This window comes from Pseudopodoces humilis, chromosome 1, assembly GCF_049639895.1.
Source record: "Pseudopodoces humilis isolate 2021_Gansu_Grassland_sample_001 chromosome 1, ASM4963989v1, whole genome shotgun sequence".
In the NCBI taxonomy this organism is placed as follows: domain Eukaryota; kingdom Metazoa; phylum Chordata; class Aves; order Passeriformes; family Paridae; genus Pseudopodoces; species Pseudopodoces humilis.
Window position 1 is genome coordinate 14,644,434 of NC_142200.1, and position 18,757 is coordinate 14,663,190.

The 18,757-nt window shown below is 38.3% G+C and overlaps 1 protein-coding gene across 4 annotated transcripts in view; it reads left to right on the forward strand.

Annotated features, from left to right (window-relative positions):
* Positions 1-18,757, forward strand: part of TRPS1 (transcriptional repressor GATA binding 1) — a 213,033-nt gene that overhangs the window by 35,158 nt on the left and 159,118 nt on the right. For 3 of the 4 annotated variants that reach the window (XM_005516951.3, XM_014256583.2, XM_088059611.1), the window contains exons 2-3: positions 4,472-4,630; positions 7,657-8,585. In XM_005516951.3, the coding sequence (XP_005517008.1) occupies positions 4,594-4,630; positions 7,657-8,585 (966 nt within the window). In that variant the 5' untranslated portion in view covers positions 4,472-4,593. The remainder of the gene's footprint in view (positions 1-4,471; positions 4,631-7,656; positions 8,586-18,757) is intronic. The other variant, XM_088059620.1, reaches the window with a different exon arrangement.

Below are 18,757 nucleotides of genomic sequence, written 5' to 3' on the forward strand. Positions count from 1 at the left end.
ATAATATTCTCTGAAAGTACGGCCTTTTAATGCTGTTTTGGAGACTAATTTACATACAAATAAAATGTCAGCTTATCCCATAACTGTCATGATAAATTGGGGCACTTAGATTTTTGCATGAGATGCTCCTTCTGTACCTTATTAAATTATAGGATCTTGGCCTTTTGCCAAGTGCTAGGGTGATGCTTTCTTTGCTGAAATACATACAGGAGAGGGATATGGGCCTGGACATCTAGAGAACACAGGTTCAGTAACTAGCCAAGAACTCTGCCTGCACGCCACCTTGAAGGCTTTGAATTTTTCATTTCTCTGTAGATAATTTTATTTATCCATAAAATGGCAGTGATGTTACTTTTCCTGTTCCACAAGCTTTGTTGAGTTTTAATTAGTTGTCATGTGTACAGAGTGCTTTTAGATACTTGATTGGAAGCAAGGCCAAAGTGAATCTTGCCTTGTTGGGCTCTCCCATCCTGGATGGGTGGCAGTGGAGGGAAGGTAGGAACAAGCTGTCTGCAGCAGGCCAGTAAGAAATGCAGAGCAGCAACCTGCTGTACTCAGGAACTTGTAAATAAAACCAGTTTTGGAGTTCTTCATTTTGGTTGCATAAAATGTGATAGCATAAAATTCTCCTTGATGTCACCTCTTTAGACACATCACCTTTTGACTTCAGTTTCTCCTGAAAGTGTCTGTGTGATTACCCCTGGAGTGAGCTTAAAATGAAATAAGTGCCTGGAAGTTGGTTTAAACAATCTATGTTGAAATGCCATTCCTAAACTCTCTTGAAATGACCAAGTGTCTGCTTTATACCCATAGAAAAGGTTAGATTTATTCCAGTGGGTAGATGACTACTGATGTGTGCTGTGCTCTGAAGCATAAGGTAATAGGAAAAGATCATTGTGAATTAATTCAACGTGAATTAATAAGAGATTTATGTGATGAGAGTTGTTTGAAGGTGATGGCACTTCGTAGCTGAACAGGATTTAAAATGTCCAAAAGTGCACCTTTAGAGATTTGGAAATGATCGATGTTGGGAAAGTAAATGTAAATGGGAAGGAGCAAGCTTGAACAGACCAAAGCTCTTTTCACATCTCTTTGTTGTAGACTTTGTGGGGAAAAAAATTACAAACAGCCGTTGGCAAATTGGTGATCAGGGGCTAAACTGAAGAGCCTGAAAATGCAAAAGAGTAGGAGAGGAGGAGAAAAAACAAGAGTGTTTTGCTATAATACTGTTCTCTAATGCAAATTTTAAGGCATGGTTTTCTCTTTACACTTTTTAGATTGATGAAACTATCATAATTTCAGTGGAGCATGCGGAGTGTAAAATATCAAACAGATGCATTTTGTCCAATAACAATGTCTGATCCTGCCTAATTTTATGGATACGAGGAATCATGTTATACCTTAGCAATTTCAGGAAGGAAAGAGTGGCTATGCAGTTTGAGGGCTTGCAGAAAAACATGTATAGATTAAAAACTCCTTTGGAATTAACTTGTCAGTTCCTTGGAACTGTGACATTTTCTGTCTTGTATGGTGTATGAAGACACTTGTGCCAAAGCAGAGAGGAGGTGGTCTTGTTGAAGAGGCAGTTGCTTGTCATTAAGCTTATTCTGCTCTCCCATGTTTAGGGCCTGACTCTTGGGTTCCTTTCACAAAAGGGGTTGTTCTTTCCTTCCCTTCTCAGCAGAGAAAAGTTAGGGAGGGCCATGTGTTGTTGGTTGTTTGCTGGCAGGCTTGCTCTGACAGCCACGAACAAAAATGGGAGAGAAGCATCGTGTGTGACTGCCTCCTGCTCCGTGTCCCAGCCGGAGATGGTGGGGATGTGAAGCCGTACATATCTCTTTTCAGTCATTTAATTGTGCAGGTATCTACAAGGGAAGGTAGAAGGGCAGCAGCTTTGGCCAGTCCTCTGCCACTGTGTCTGCGTCTGGGGTAGTTTGCATATAATGTAATCTAATTTTCAGTGAGGGCAGCAATTTCATCTGGAGTCTCCAGTGTCATTTACAGATTCTTTAATACTTTTTAAAAAAAGCTTAAATTAGAAAACACGGCAGGTCTTTGAATTGTGGGCTGTACTAATGAGCTTGTTAACTTTCTGGTTGTGCTGTGCACAGGTCTGGGCCAGCCCGGTGGGACAGGCTGCCCAGGAGGGCTGGGTGCCGGGCGGCTCCCCAGGGACGGAGCCCGCCGCAGAGATGCTTTCCCAGAAATTCAGTCTCTCAAAACAGGAGCTTGCTGGCTTCGGAGCTCGTGTGCCTTACAGCTGCTCGATTGTTGTATGGAGAGTAGGGAGGAGGCTCCAGATTGATTAGGACTTTATGTGCTTGATAGAAGCCGGCACTTTGAACACTTAGGGGTTTTTATATGAAGAACAGCAGACAGTCTTTGTAGTCTATTTATGTGTAATAAACTGGGTTTTGTTTTGTGTCTTGTTTTTTTTTTCTGTTTTTCTTCTTTTTTTTTCTTTTTTTTCTTTTTTTTTTTCTTTTGTGAAATAAAAAGAAGTCTAAAAAGGAGAGAAATTAAAACCACAGCCTTGTTTTCCCATGCAGCTATAGCAAGTATCCTGCAATCTCACATGATCGGCTGTCCTGCTGGAGTGGAGTGTGGGAAGGTGTCAAAATATGTCTCTCAATCTCTTTTTTATTTTTTTTTTTTCTTAAAAGGGAAAGCCAGATGAATGCCAAAAGCCCTGATCTCTTCTCTAGCCCCGCAGTAACAAACTGCATGAGTGTATATTATTAAGATGATAAAGATTAAATTTCTAGTTACTAACGTGCTATCACAACAGCAAAGGGGGAAAAAATCTTGAAAAAATTATGAAAATTAGTCTGATGGTCTCCTTTTAATAATAAAATCACTCCCAACCCCAACAGACAGTGTAGGCTGGAATTCCACAGGGCTTTTTTGTGGTCCTAATGATTTTAATAATACTTTATGCTATGTAGCACCTTTCATTAGAGGATCACAAAGTGCTTTACAGTCACTAATTAATTAAGCCTCACAACACTCCTGTGAGATAGGTAAGTATTACACATATATTAAGCTGAGACACTGAGAGTTAATGATTTTTTGCTGCATTATTCTGGGAAAATGATTGATGTTCAAGCGCTATATGTGCATTATATGTCTTTGTGTGGGTGTGTAATATATATGAGTGTAAAAGTATTAATTTTACTATCCCTTAACAAAGGTGTCCTACTTGAGCCTGTTGAATATAAATGTGTATTTTCATTTAACTTTTTGTTGCTGCAGCGTATTGACTGATAATATCAGTCTTCATATACCCTTGACTCAGTTTGTTCTTGGTCTGCTTGTGCATCTGCTTATACAAAGATTAGTCAGTGGCATCTCATAAAATTCAAACACATTTCTAGATGGATTATTCTGTTAAAAAGAGCATATGACTAAGATCTGACCTAAACCTGCAGCACAAGCACCAGGCGACAACCATTCTGTTGCAATAGGCTTTGATGACAAACCATCACATTCAGTAAAAGTAATGAGCAACAACAATGACCCGCTGGGGAGCTGGTGATCAGCAGGTAATTAGCCATTATCTTCACCACTCTTAAGAAACTATTGATTACCAGAATTCGTTAGTTTTTTTGTTGTTGTTGTTTTGTTTTTTTTTAAGAAGTACAGTAGTCACTATGGTAATTCAAATACAAACTGATTTTAGCAGAGGTTTTTGTTTCCAGGGATAAACTGATGTGAGTGACTGTTGAACAGAAGTCTGCAGATGTATGAATCACATAAAGTAGCCTTGGCTGTTTTTGAGGGAAAGTACATATAGCTGCAACCTGGGCCTTATCCAAAATTCCCTCAGCTCGAGAAGTCCTTTCATTCACATCAGGCTTAGTAATTCTTTTATTTTGGGGAGATCACTATTTTCATTGGTGAAAAGGTAGTTCAGTCCCAAAGCCTGTTCTTCACTTAGCTTCTTTACTAGCACCCAACAAATATGCTTACTATTGCGATGGCATTGTAGAGATGTGGGAAGTTGCCTGCTAACAAGGAAAGTAAAACACTAATTTTGTTTGAAGTGGAGCACAAGGCAGCCAGCAGAAGTTAACTACAACTGCTAATGGAGTTATTTTGATGCCATTAACTATCCCATTAGGCCAGTCCCATGATGCTGCATGTGAATTTTTAAGAGACTTTCTTTCTACAGCTCATTTTCAACAGTTCCTTTATTGTTTTAGACTTTGTGTTTGGTAAATATTACCTCTGAGATATTTTTTGTCTTTTTGTGTGAGTGGGTGTGTGTGCAAGAGCATGTGTGTCTGAGGAGAAGAGAGCTATGGGATTTCTCATGTTTGAGGGAAACAGAGAACAGCAGACTCTATCAGTATAGTGCCCAGTAATAGATGCATGGGAATGTACAGCAGGTATAATAAAGTTTTTAAGTAAACACCGTATTTTGAATGCATAATTTAGGAAGGAAAACCTTTTTTTTTGTTTTGTTTTGCAGATATACAGATCAGCTCTCAAAATGTCTTCTGTGTCTTCCGTGCATCTTCTAAGACAATTGCATTAGCCCGCCTGCTAGTTGACTAATAGAATTAATAATTGTAAAAAGCACTCTAAAGCCACATGCCTTATGAAGTCAATGCTGGGTATGATTTTACAAGTATGTGATCTATTTTTTCAAGTGAAATTGTTAACTGAAAACGTTCTTGGCACACAATAAAACATTGTGCAATCTGTTATTTGTCTTAGAGATAATAATTTCAGAGTGGCTATATTCTTTCTGTATCTAACTTATGACTTGCTAGGGGATGGTTTCTTCAATTTAGGAGTATTGCAAATGTAGTTTTATTTACATAATATGTCTCTGTAAAAATGATAGTGATGGAATTTCTGCAACAAAAAAATCCCTGTGTCTTTTCTTACTGTCCCCTTGAGTGGATATCAAACAAATAAATGACAGATGATTTTTCAAAAGCTAAAAGAAAAAAGAAGGGAAAATACTTTTAAATTCAACTTAAGGAAGTCAATGTTATCTTCTTTCCTTTCTTTCTCCAAGTGTAGAGTATGCATGAAAAAGCTCCATTAAGCAGATACAGTTTTCTTTTTTCCCCCTCCATTAACAACCCAGACTCACAAATGTATTGGGAAAATTAGGACTAAAGTAGCTAGATCTTCTGTCCAGTTAGCCTGTATACAGTGCAGATTTTTCTTTTCTTTAAAGGGACTTTTTTTCTGTCCTTTTCTCTGACTCTCTTCTGTCAGTTGTCACGAAGATAGCAAATCTCTAAGCTTTCCTTATCTGCCAAAAATATCTGTAACAAAAACATTTTAGAACATTGCATTTAGAGTTGTTTAATTTTGACTGAGGTAACAGTCATGATGTTTACTTTCTCAATTTCTGATTTTTCTTCACTGCGCAGCCAAGACTTCTTTCTCTGTCGTCTGCCACGAATTGCATTTAAACGGAAGTTATTTTAAAAATGGTTTTGGACGTGTAACCAGGAGAAAAGTACATACTTAGCAGAACACCTACCAGAGATGCTCACAGATATTTTTAGTGTGTGTTAACCAAGAGCATTCATGGAGTCTCACAGAGAAGTAGCAATGCTGAAAGGCTGATGACTATCTTTATACCTTGAATTATATATTATATATATGTGCATGTTGTTTTAGTAGTCTGAGTCTATATTGTAATAGTTCTCTTACCACAGCAGAAAATATTTATTTTCTCTGAATTCTGAGTGACTTCATGGTTCAGAAGTTACTGGGGGGAGAAAACACTCCAACTTAGTTCATACGTTCCCTGATAGGTGTAGTTGATATTAAAGAGAAGACATTTGGTTCCCAAGCATACATGTCTTCTACAGTAAGGAATCACAGTAGGCATTTAAGAAACCTATTAAGACCACACGGAGTGTCAAAATTTCTGTAACACGAGCTGCCATTCTGTGTGAAAGCTGCCTTGCTGTAGCCCATGCTGGCTGTGGATCAGCTCAACCGCAAAGACAACAGAGCCAGCCCAAGACACAAGTTGAACATTTCCCCTAAGAAGTTGTCTGTTTTTATCAACAGAGCATATAGTGCCCTTTCATGTGGAGCAGATGTAAATAAGAGGATGTACAGATGCCTATTCTTTTATTTTTAACCTCTGTCCCCAGCCTTGCTTCTCAAAGTACTCTTTTGAGAAGGTTGTCTGTGGCTTTCAAAGGTCTGGAGACAGCACCATTTGGAGCACATCAGTGCTGCTCCCAGACTTGCCAGGTGGTCCTCCCTTGGCAGAGCAATATATATCTCCAGTGCCTCTGTAGGGCCCAGCCAGGGCTGGCCTGGGAATGGGGGCTCAGACTTGAGTCTGTAGCTCACATCTCGTGTGGTACTGCCGGCTGCTGCCACCAGACCACACACAATTTGGAAAAGAGAAACATCCATCCTTGTATGCAGCATTGGCAAAGATTAAGAGCTTAGAAAAGTTGGGGCACATCTGTCTTCTGCCCATAGCTAGCATGTGAACACAAATGGATCAAACCAGCTGGTGATGAATATCAAATCCAGAAGCACACAGTGCAGAAAGCAGGGGAGTTTCATATATATATTTTCTCTTAAATAGGGTGGGGAAGGTGAAGTGGATGAAGAATTTGACTTAGTACCTGCATAGTGTGATTTCTTGTGCTTCCATAATCTCCCCTGTTCAGAAAGCAGCTAACTCATCGGTGGCAGATTCCCCCTTTCTCTCTGATCCTTTTTGCTGTCCTGTCTCAGCTTTCTTAAATGGGTTCTGGAAGTGTACTTGCAGATTTTGCAGTAGTGGCTATGCCTGCAAGGAGGACTGAACAGAGAAAGGTTTGGCTGATTAGATCCATGTGGATTCCAGGTGTTTTCAGGACAGATCCTGGCTCAGCCACACAGTGATGTCAAATGTCTGGATCCAGGCCTGTAAAGTTTTATTGACAACGCGTTTCCTAATAAAGTTAGTTTTTCTTTGTTTGGCAAATAGAACTAATTACATGAATAATGGACTGTGGGGCCAGACTCTAGAATATCCGTATAATCCTGTTTGAAGTTTATGGGCAGTAGGAAGGGAAACTTTTACTATAGAGAAACTGATACCTGCTTAGGAAAATACTTTCTCTGAAACCTCAAGTACTTACTCTCCTAAATCTGTTTTCTTCCTTATAACTTGTCTAAGTTCTTCTTAAGATTATGTCTTTTAGGTGTATTTTTGCAAAGCTATGTTATAGGTAGCTGTACTGTGTATGAACATTAGACTTCAAAAGTTTATTTTTCCCCTTAGATTTTTAAAATTATTTTTAAAGAAGTGTTCATTTAAAATTCTTCCTGCCAAATCATTATCATCCCAGAAGATAATGAAACCTGTAATTCACTGGCTTTCATGGAGGTGTTTTTGTAGGTTTTTTACAGTTCTCTCTTTATTCTCACTGTGCTAATTTTTTAAAAGTTTTCTGCATAGTTTAAAAACCTGTTCAATAAAAATTTTATGAAAAGTCGATGCACTCAATATATTCATATAGTTCAGAATGCTTTTAAAAGTGTGAGGTTTGTAATCTGTTACATATTTTGTATATCTTGAATAATTCTATAGGTTATTTTTTCTTTTTTTTTCCCTTCTTTCTTTTTTCTTTCTCTCTTTTTTTTTTTTCCCCTTTCTTGTTTCTTTTTCTGTGGTAGATATGGTCCGGAAAAAGAATCCCCCTCTAAGAAACGTTGCTAGTGAAGGTGAGGTACAGACCCTTGAGTCTACAGGTACTGAAAGCGAAGAGTCTGGAAGGAAGAAAGAGTTTTCTGCAGAGCAGATGCAAGAAAACACTGACCAGGGTGATGCGGCAGAGTTAAGTAACAAGGAGGAACTTTGCATGCATGTCCAAGAGCCATCTTCCAGTGTTAAAAAGGACTTGAAAAGCTCAGTGCTGAGTGAAAAGGCTGGCTTCAATTATGAAAGCCACAATAAGGGAGGAAATGTTCCATCCTTCCCTCATGATGAGGTGACAGACAGAAATATGCTGGCTTTCTCATCTCCAGCTGTTGGGGGAATCTGTGAGCCCTTGAAGTCTCCTCAAAAATCAGATGCAGATGACACCCAAGATGTGGTCTGTACCCCTTCAGGAGATGCAGCGGAGACAAATGAGGAGCATCGGCTGTCGCCAAAAGCTTCAGATGAAACAGTGCAAGTGCAAAGTGGTCAAACTGATGGCCAAGGCTCGAGCCCGGTCCCCATGGCCTCAAAAAACCCACAAGTGCCTTCAGATGGGGGTTTAAGGCTGAACAAATCAAAAGCAGATTTGTTGGTAAATGATAACCCAGATACAGCGCCTCTGTCTCCAGAGCTTCAGGACTTCAAATGCAACATCTGTGGGTATGGTTACTACGGGAACGACCCCACAGATCTCATCAAACACTTCCGCAAGTACCACCTAGGACTGCACAACCGCACCAGGCAGGATGCTGAGCTCGACACTAAAATTTTGGCTCTCCACAACATGGTGCAATTCAGCCACTCCAAAGACTTCCAGAAAGTCAACCGCACTGTGCTTTCAGGGGTACTGCAGGACATCAATTCCCAGAGGCCTGTCTTATTAAATGGGACTTACGATGTGCAGGTTTGTATGCTCCCAGCCTCCCCACTTCTGCTCGCTGCCTTCTCAGCTGAAAGCCAGATCTTTCAAAGCCTTTCCTACCTACGTCATTCCTGTATTTCATATGACCTGCTTAAGCCTCTAGAACCGTTTTTGTCTATTTTAGCCAGGCTTGCTGCAGGTCTACTGTACAGTAGAGCAGTACTGGGCTTTTTGACCAGTGACATTTCTGTGTAGGATTTAGTCGTTATGGTAATCAATAGCAAGAGATCTTATTCAGCAAACAGGCAAACAGCTGAATTGGTAATCATATCTGAAGGATTTACTGTCACAGAAAGAAAAGAGCAAATAATAATGAAAAATAACAACCAGATAGACAAAAGACAGCAGCTGGAAATTAAAAATGTAATCCTAAATTATCAGCTGCTGGGAGTCAAGATTTGGCTTATTGATTCCTTATTAAGATAAAATAAATGGCAAGTCTTGGCAGCTCTGAAGTTGTCTAGTGCCAGAAAAACAGGATACACAATGGATATTTAAAACATTTCAAAAAGTAACAGTAATCCATGCTGTCCTTCATTTAGTAAGCCTGTAAGAAAAGGATTATTGCCTCAGTCATTCTCATCTACATTGAAGTAGGAAAAAAAAAACTATGGCTACTGCTGGGGAAAAAAAAAACCCACCTTATTTTTACCATGAAAGAGTGAAATCAAAAGTTTTTCATGGACTCTCTTAGTTCCTTATCAGCTCATATTTAATTAATTTAAACTTAAAAAAAATTGATGGTGATTTCAAAAAATTCTTTGGATTGAGCTGAGAGATACAGTAGGATATTTCAGTAGTCTGCATAATACAAAAATTCAGATTTTAAGAAAAATCAAACCAAAGTAATGGAGTTTGCATGCAATACATACTCAAATGTCCATTCACTTTCAAGTGACTTCATACATGGAAACATTGTAGTAATCACCAGATAGAACTCCCAGGGTATATTAAAAAGGTAGAAAGGTGAAAATATTTAATTATATTTGCAGAAACCATGGTTATAGGAAAGAAATTTTGCAGGACAAGTTAAGATGGATAACATCTAACTTCAATAAAGAAACAAAATCAGAAAAGAAGTCAGGAACTTGAAGCTTTTCAGATGATTTAAACTTTTCCTCTTTTTAAAGAAACTACAATTTCTTTGTGGAACAGCAAATCAAACTAAGGTCGTTACTATGCATAGGAGCTGAAATCTTTGAACTGCTGTCTTACTAAAAGATCTTTCTCATGTCAGACACTCTCTCCTGTCAAACTCTGATTAGAAAGCAAATATGTGATGTAGTTAAAAGAGGTTAGAAGTGAATAATGTCAGATTGTGAAATGATGATTTATAATTAGCACAAAGTATGATGTTAATACCTGGATTTCCTGCTATAGTTTCAGTTTGCTGACTCCAGGGACAGCATCTTAGAGCAACTGATCCATGCTGAACAGCTCAGACATACAGTATAGAGGAATTTGAATTTCTAAACACACTTTCATTTCCTCCAAACAATTGTTTCGTTAGGTCCTTAGTTATTTATAGGAAAGTTTATGCTTGGTTAGAATGAGCTGGATGCTTTTCCTTTGCTGTGCTCTCAGAAATAAAACAGATGTGTGAGCTATCTCAGTTTGAACTTATAGAATGAGAAATAAAACAGCTGAACCTAGACTATACTTGTCTACTAAACTCTGGCAGTAAGATACTGCAGGGGAGACAAAAAGCGGTAGGAAGCAGCCCATAGATAATCTACTTATGGTCAGTCTTCTCTCAGACAAAAAACATTTTCCAAAATAGAATAGACAGCCTATATAGATGTTGGCTATTTATTTGAAAAAAAAAACTAAATCTGGATCTAGAAGCTTAATTTTTAAGGGTGATAGTTTTTCCTGGTCATTTTGGGAATAGAAGATTAAATAAGCTTTTGTGGCAAATGCTGTACTTCATCAATTGCACATGCACCAGATGTTGATCCAGAACGTGTCAGAAGATAAGTAACTGATTAATATTTTTATGCTTTCTCCTCCCCCACTCCTGATTCATAGCAGCTTTGTGAGGTTCTTAAACCAAGTAAAAGAACATTTGAAAATCCCCTTTGTACCCACACATGTTTCTATTACTCCTATATCTATTTTGGAAGGTTTTTTCTCATGCTTCTGAATGGCTGGCGTCTCCTGCCACAACAAGGAATTGTATTGATTGGCGCTCCAGTTAAAATTGGTTCAGTCAAACTCCTGTGTGACATGAGAGGGGACTGAACCTGAATAATTTGTTCATGTTAACACTATTATTTTGTATAGGTACTGGGCTAAATAAAAATAATCCCTTTGTAATTAACTTGAAATAGTAATGAACTGGGCTTAGGATCTGATTTATTGATCCCCTTGCACTTAGCAAACTGTTCTGTTGTAGCTGGGCTGGAAATTATCAATAGATTTATGGTCTCAGGCCATGGAACTGCACACGGAAACCAGAGGATGAAGATGATTGACTTTGATCTGGCTCACAGTAGTCAGTTGGAGATGATGGTATACGAAGATTTGTAGTAGTGAGGGATGCTATGGAGCCCCATAGTTTGCATTCGTAACAAAGGCAAACAAAAAGCAATGGGAATGTCTGACAGCAGGAAAATACAGTATCTCCTATCATATCTGTAGAGATCTAGGGATGTGGTCCCTTTGCTGAGGGCTGGGAAAAAGAAATCAAATCCATTTTTGGACCTGTGTCACAGAAGTGAAGTTAAACCTCACCCACAGCTGAAAAACACCCTCCCTATCCTAAATGCAGCCTTTAGGGGTTTAGTCAGCAAAATTGGGGATATACATTTGGCTTCATATACAGGTATTCAAATATTGGGAGTGTGTTTTGTAGTACCTGGAGAGGATTTGCCTGGAAACTGTGTAAATAATCCAACCTTTCTGGCATTCCTATTGTGCAGATTTTTACTTACTATGAGTATTTATTCCAACCAGATTCCCTTGTCTTTTTTGAAAATGTTATTTTCTGTTGAAAATCTCCTGTACTCTTTGTTCCCATTTTTCTCTTCAAAGATTTTTGATTCATTGAGTTAGAACAAATTCCATAGGATTGGGTAAAATGACTGAGCAGTTTCTGGGAGATTAACTTTCTTGCCAGTATAGATTTCAGAAAACATTCACTATCACATCTCTGAATTCCCAGGGAATGTGTTAATCAGCTTTATAGCTTTTATCAAAATAATATTTGAAGTGAGTTCAATGGATCTTTTGCTGATGTGCCCCCCATTACTTTTTCTTCACATTTAGTTAATTGATCAATCTCTATAGGCAGCTTTGTCTTGCTGGATATTTGAGCCTGTGTAAGGCTTTGTCAACGTGCCTAAAGCCTTTATACTGGATCTAAAGACTTCACGTAAAGTAAAATTCATGTGACTAAGTTAGCAGCTATGATGCTGAAAGCTATTGCCTTTGCTGCTGTATGATTATGTCTCCTTCTCTGTTTGATCTAATGACTCTTTAATGTGTATGTTAAAGTCTGGAGACGGACAAGTTGCTGGCAAGTAGAGAGCAGGCAGTCTTTATTCTAACCCCCAATATTTTTATGAGTAATAAGTAGGACAGCTTCAACAGGAAGGCCGGAGAGTGCTGTCTTCCACATAGCAGCCTGTAGCTAAGGCGTAGGACATGCCCAGCAAAGGTGAAGAAGCAGGCTTGGATCCCCTCTGACAGAGCAAGGAAAGGAACCTACTTTTCCTGTTTCCTGAGCAAGTGTTCAAGCCATTAGGCTATTGTATAAAAGGGAGCATGACCCCATTTCCTGGTGTGTTTTAAAAGAGAATAGCGTCCCTCAAAGAAAGGACAGAAATGTCTGCATTCAGGTAAGGGTTTCAGATGGCATGTCCCAAGGGAGAAGGGTATTTATGCAGCCATGAATAAAGACATACTGCAGTGCTCAGCAGTTCTTATGGTTGCTTCATACTGTGTATGCTACCTTTGAGGTGTTTCCTGCTCATCATGGCCCTGGCTCTGGAGCTCATGGGCACAGATCTGCTTCCTCTTCTATTCAGCCATTAAAAAGATTCAGAATGTACAAAACCCAAATTTTTTATATTTTAGTCCTCTGATATTGATTTTTCATGGGTTTAGATCTAGACAGACATAAAAGAAGACAAATTTCTGAAAAAGCATGGACTGATAAAAGCCATCATTAAGTTTGTTGATTGTATTTCAATGCACCTGGGGATAGAAGGGAGGGAAAGAAAAGGAATAAATTACTGCTTTATCTACTACCCCAGAGAATAATGTTATCGGCAGTTGTTTTCTTCTAAGGTTCTAGACATCCAATACTGTAAGAGCTGTCCTGTACCACTCAGCTTAATGCTTTGTCATATGTGAATCACAGCATGATTTGGGTTGGAAGGTGCCTTAAAGCTCATCTGGTTCCAACCCTCCTGCTGTGGGCAGGAGCAACTTTCAGTAGACCAGTTGTTCAGAGCGCCATCCAATCTGGCCTTGAACACTAATAGAGATGGGACATCTCTGGATGAAGCATCCATAATTTCTCTGGGCAACCTGTTCCAGTGCCTCATTGTGCTCCTAATGAAGAATTTATTCCTAATATCTTATTTAAACCTGTCACCCCGTGTTTTGTCACTACATGCCCTTGTAAAAAGTTCCTTTTCAGCATTCTTGTGCCCTTTTAGGTACTGGAAGGCTGCTATAAAGTCTCCCTAGAGCCTTCTTTTCTCCAGGCTGAGGACCCTGTCTTCATAGGAAAGGTATTCAGCCTTCTGATCATCTTCATGCATCCTCTGGACTCACTCCAATAGGTGCATGGCTGCCTTATGCTGGGAACCCCAGAGCTGGATACCCATCTCCAGATGGACCAGGTGGGGTCTCATGAGAGTGGAACAGAGGGGGAGAACCACCTCCCTTGACCTGTGGGTTACATATATAAATACATAAAATGAATAAAGCTAACAACTTCTCCAGGGTTTTCAGCAACTGAAAAGCATTTCTGGATGTTCAGCCAGCAGGCTGCTCAGTATCCTAGAAAGTGCTAGACAAGTGCTCACACAGAGTCTGTAAAGCTCTTTCTTTTGTGTCTTTTATAAATCACCAGTGAGTTCCATGTGTCTATATGGTGTTATGTGATGAGTGGTTTTTAGTGGTCTGGATTTCAGTGTATCAAATCTGGCATCTTTTCTCTTCTCAGGTTAGACATGTGTGACTAGTATAAAGTGTAGTCTAGGATTCAGCTGAATGAGAAATGCTGATTTTATTTGTAGGTTCTGCTTTTTGTCTTCTATGCTTATATTACTGTTAGATTGAATATGTGAAGGTAAAAAAAATAAAAAATGTAGGAGTTTTTAGGGGTACAGTTGTAATCAGCAGCACTTCTCATGATAAAGGTTTTCCTTTATGTTTTGGTGATTTTGGCAATGGGACTCTTACAGATGAAGTGAGAATTACAGATTGGAGGATTAAACAAGTACATAATTTTATTTTGTATTATTAGCAAATCAAACCTTCTTTAAACCTTCTTAAAACCTTCTTTGTCATCAAGTGGGCTCCTTAGAAGGTGACACAGGTACATAATTGGTTGATGTAAGCAAATAGAAACATGTATATGAATGATTATCATTTTCCTTCCATGCTTTGACAAATGGGTCCAAATTTTATATTGTTTGTCTCACTGACTTTGGCTCAATTGTCCATAATGCAGGAATTAGATCTAAATAAACTGGACAACTGTTGCTGCATATGATGTATCCCGATCTTGTGGACTAGGTTTTGCAGCTTATGTTAGAACAGAAGTTGCATGAAGGTGGATGTCGCACTAGGCCCATTTCATGTCAGGCATGTTGCAGACTCCCTGGGGACTTTCCTGATAAACTGAAAACTATCAAGCTCTCTTGAGTGTTGCTCCTGCATGTAGGCATAGCTCTTTATTTTGAATCTTATTTCTGGGTCATGATCAGGCTTGGAGGCTGCCTTGCACACTTGAGAGTCATTCCTTAGAAGCACAGGATTCAGTCCTCTATTTTAAGCAACTGACATGAAAAAAAATAATGGTGGCAGGTAGAGAAATTGGTGGTGGTAAATCACATATAAAGAAGTCCATATGCATTTGCTTGTGAGCATGTATACATATATTAGCTTCTTACGTGTACATAATTGAATACACACATATTTATAAATATTATGTGAAAAAGCACATGGAAGAGGTATTTAACTTCTATATTGACAAACAGTGATTTGTATGCTTATATGCAGTAGAAGTTCTTTATATCACTTCTATGGAGATATTTGCAAGCTTACTCTTCGGAATGATAGGCAGTGATTTACAGCATATCAGCTGCTACATAGTGAGTGCAGGGAACATTTCTGCTCTGTGGCAGAAATAAGCTATTTTAGCTGCCTTGCAGTGAGAAGTAGTCTATACTAATATTAGAATATTCAGATGGACAGTTTGTGGAACAACTGATGTGATGTATACTCACAGGCTTCAAAGAGAAGTTGTTGATGTGTTGATATTCCTTACCTTATTGCAGGGATATTTGGTAGTGTTTGAAGAGCTGCTAATAAACACAGTTGGTGAGACTAGTAATATTAGTGCTTATATTTAAAGTTATAAACTGCTAAGATAGCCAGCAGAAAGGATGAGAGCTCAAAAAATAAAGTTCCTGGGGAAAAAGGAAGGCAGCTAGGTTTTCTTCTGGTATAAATCAGTGCAAGTTTGCCTCTAAGCCTGTAAGGTTGTGTGAGTTTACAGTAGCCAAGGAACTGTCTGGTAATTTTATCTACAGAGAATAGAAGGAATGGTACTTCTTTAGATACTAGTCTAGTAGCACTAGTTAGCAAATGAAAGTCTTGATTTTCTCTTTCTTTCTTTTGTTGGTTTTGCACATCTGGTCTCCTGACCTTAATTTAAGTTCTGTTATTGTTCTGTCACAGTCTTTGTTTTAAAAATACTTATAAAATTCTAATGACACAAAAACTGTGTTGGGTTCAATGGCAACAGAATAAATCTCAAGAAGAATGCACTTACTTTGAATGAATGTGATCCAATAGTGTTCTTTCTTGTTTTGGTAAGAATGAGCAGCCCAGAAAGCCAGGAGGTTACCCTGAGTTTTTGACTCACTTGTGCAACATAGATTTATGTACCTATAAATTAATCATAGTAAATAGTTTTAAGAATATGCTCTGAAGATTTTCCTGGTTTAAAATGCAGAAAGAGAAGGAGTGAGAGGGAGTGAATTCTCCATAGGGGAGGTTAGAGAACTGGGTGGTGTTACACAAACTTGCATGAAAGCCAGGAATCTGTTCTGGCCTGCATGACATGAAGAACTTCATAAATGTGGGATGGTTAAAATGTTCTGGATGCTATATTGCACAAAGCAAATGAATAAACAAGAGCATTAGAAAATATTTTAGGATTAGAAGATTAAGAGTAATTGCAAAGGCAGACTGGATGGCTCAGAAGATTGGTAAGGGATCTGGAGCCTTTCACCTCCTGATTAGCCAAAGATGTAACCCAGGTAAGGAAAAAAAAAAAGAAAAAGATTCATTAACGTTTGATGTTCCAATGCAGATGGATTCTAATCAGTAGTTGCAGAAGAAGCCAGGGGTCAAAGACAGCTTTACCCTGAGCATGTAATCCACGTGGTTGAATCTCTTATGTGGATAGAATTTCTGCTGGTAGAATTTTCTGCATGAAATACATGATTACAGGAGCTGGCAGATTTTCTCTTCCTTAGTAATGTTTTTCAGTTTCTGTAAGAAGTATTTGTAAACTGCTTTGGCATGATGGAATTTAGGATTGAATTTTGAAAAGGAGGAGGGAGAGTAGGGTGGGTAGCATTTGGATCAAGGGCAAAATAAAAATCAAAGACAGATTAAAAAAAAAAAAAAAAGAAAGAAGAAAGTACTTCTCTTTGCCCAAGTCCATCTATTCCATGAAATCATTGTCTTGACTAATTAAAGTAATGTAGACATATCTGTTGGAAACATATAGTGCAATTACACAGCTTTGTTGGAGTACTTGCCAACATACTTTGGAAAGTACATCTTGAAACACTGTCAATTATCATGTTATCTTTTCTCCTTTTTTTGGCTATTTTTGGAAATGTGTGTGGTGTATGAGGAGATAGCTTAGTTGTGTTAACACATGAGCTTCAGATTTTGACAATTTTCCCCATTAACGAATAAACTTAATGATTAAGAGCTTTGAGTTTATGGAAATCTTACTCTGAAATACATTTCAGTTTAATCCCAGAATGAGACATGGCTTTGAAGAGCAATTTTTAAAGAATATTAGTGCAACCACATCCAGCACAAGAATAGAGAACTCATTCTAATATCTGTATTTTTTCATACGGCGTAATAATTAATAACAACTATATTGCCATTGTTGAGATGCTGTGGAAAATACATTGTAATCCCAAGGTTTCATAAGCAAATCACAGTGAAGGGAAGAATTAAATCATGTTTCCACAGTATGAACTTGTATGTGAGGTTTTCTTTAAAAAGAGAATTGTGAAGATTAATTTTCTCCTTTGTGTATAGAGGAGACTGTTGATCTATAGTTGTTCCTACATTTCCTCTACAAACTGTGCGTGTATTTGTGACTGTCACTAGCTGTGTTGGCTGTCATTTTGGACTCCAGTGCTAGAACAGAATTGCAGAATTTTAGCATTGCTTTTGTTTAGGTTCTTCTTTATGTTGGGGAGAAGTGTCTACTTAAGGATATGTAACTCTGCTAGAGCAGAGCAGGAAATTAAGTTTTGTTTGGATCAGAATGAAATAAGGGAGTAAATACAAGAATCTATCGCTTCTGATACCACCACACAGAAATGTGGGTGTTGATTTCTATGGTATGTATACCTCAATATCTATCTATCTATCTATCTATCTATCTATCTATCTATCTATCTATCTATCTATCTATCTATCTATCTATCATTGGTCATCCATCCATCCATCCATCCATCCATCCATCCATCCATCCATCTTCCACTTTCTCCTTCTCCTTTTCTTTTCCTCTTTGTGGGGCAGATCAGAGAGAGCAGAAGGTGAAGGACAATTACATCACCAGTGAAAAAGTTTAGTGCCTGTGCATAGAGATACAACATATAACTGAAAAATCTGAAAGCCAAGATTTGAGCAAAGTGCGGGAATCCAAACAGTTCTGCAAATGTGTGGGTTTCTTCCAAATGTGGCTGGCTGAAAGCTGAAACAGATTCAGCTTATACTGTCACTTCAAGTGCTTTTCCCAACCTCTTTGCATGGAAACCAGTTTCTTTAGTTTTCTTTGAGTGATGACCCTCATGGAGCTTTTCAGTAGTCTTTGTTAATGTATGAAAAGAGGCTTTTGAATGTAATATTAACATTAAGATGACCCTGAATTACTTTCCACATACATGGTCTAATGCAATGAATTATTTTGAATTGTGGCAGATATTCAGGAAAATGCCAAACCAATAACTGGTAATCAATTACATTTGAGTGGTGTAAAGATTGTATGTGTCTCCCGCATTACAAGAACTTAACACAGGCACTGTGGGAATATTTAGTTGTACTTTATCCTCTTGTGATGCAGAGAAGGATGTGTTAGCATGGAACACAAACTTGTTGTGCAGACCACTAAGCAGGATTAGCACAAGTTACAGAAATGATGTGATTTACAGTCCACTGTAGACAATACTATTATTAATATGTTTTACCAATGTTCTGAAATAAAAGTAATTAGTAATGAATTTCAGCTGGTATTATTGTCACTCAGAGTTTGTTTTAACTGGTGTCCACAGAGTGTCTGCAAAATAGGTTTATAATCTGTAACTCTGTGGTCAGACAGCTGAGAGTAATGAATGTATTTACCCATTAGAGTCACTTAAGATAAAGCATTTTGGTCAGTTTTCTGTGCATGCAAAGAACAAACGTATATCTAATTAATTGAATGAAACCAGATCATCTTGCAACTTAGGTAATCATGCAGTAAACTGCTGTTATTTTCTGTTTACTGCAATTCCATTAGTGCTTTCTTTGTCCTTTTACACCGCTGAGTTTGAACATTGAAATAATGCAGTTGATGGACACCTAAAGCGCTAGATACTGGAAAGCAGGCCCAGACCCCACTGTTGTCAATTGGATCAGGGTGAGAATGGCTTTGTCTCCAGTGCTTGCTTGCTAAA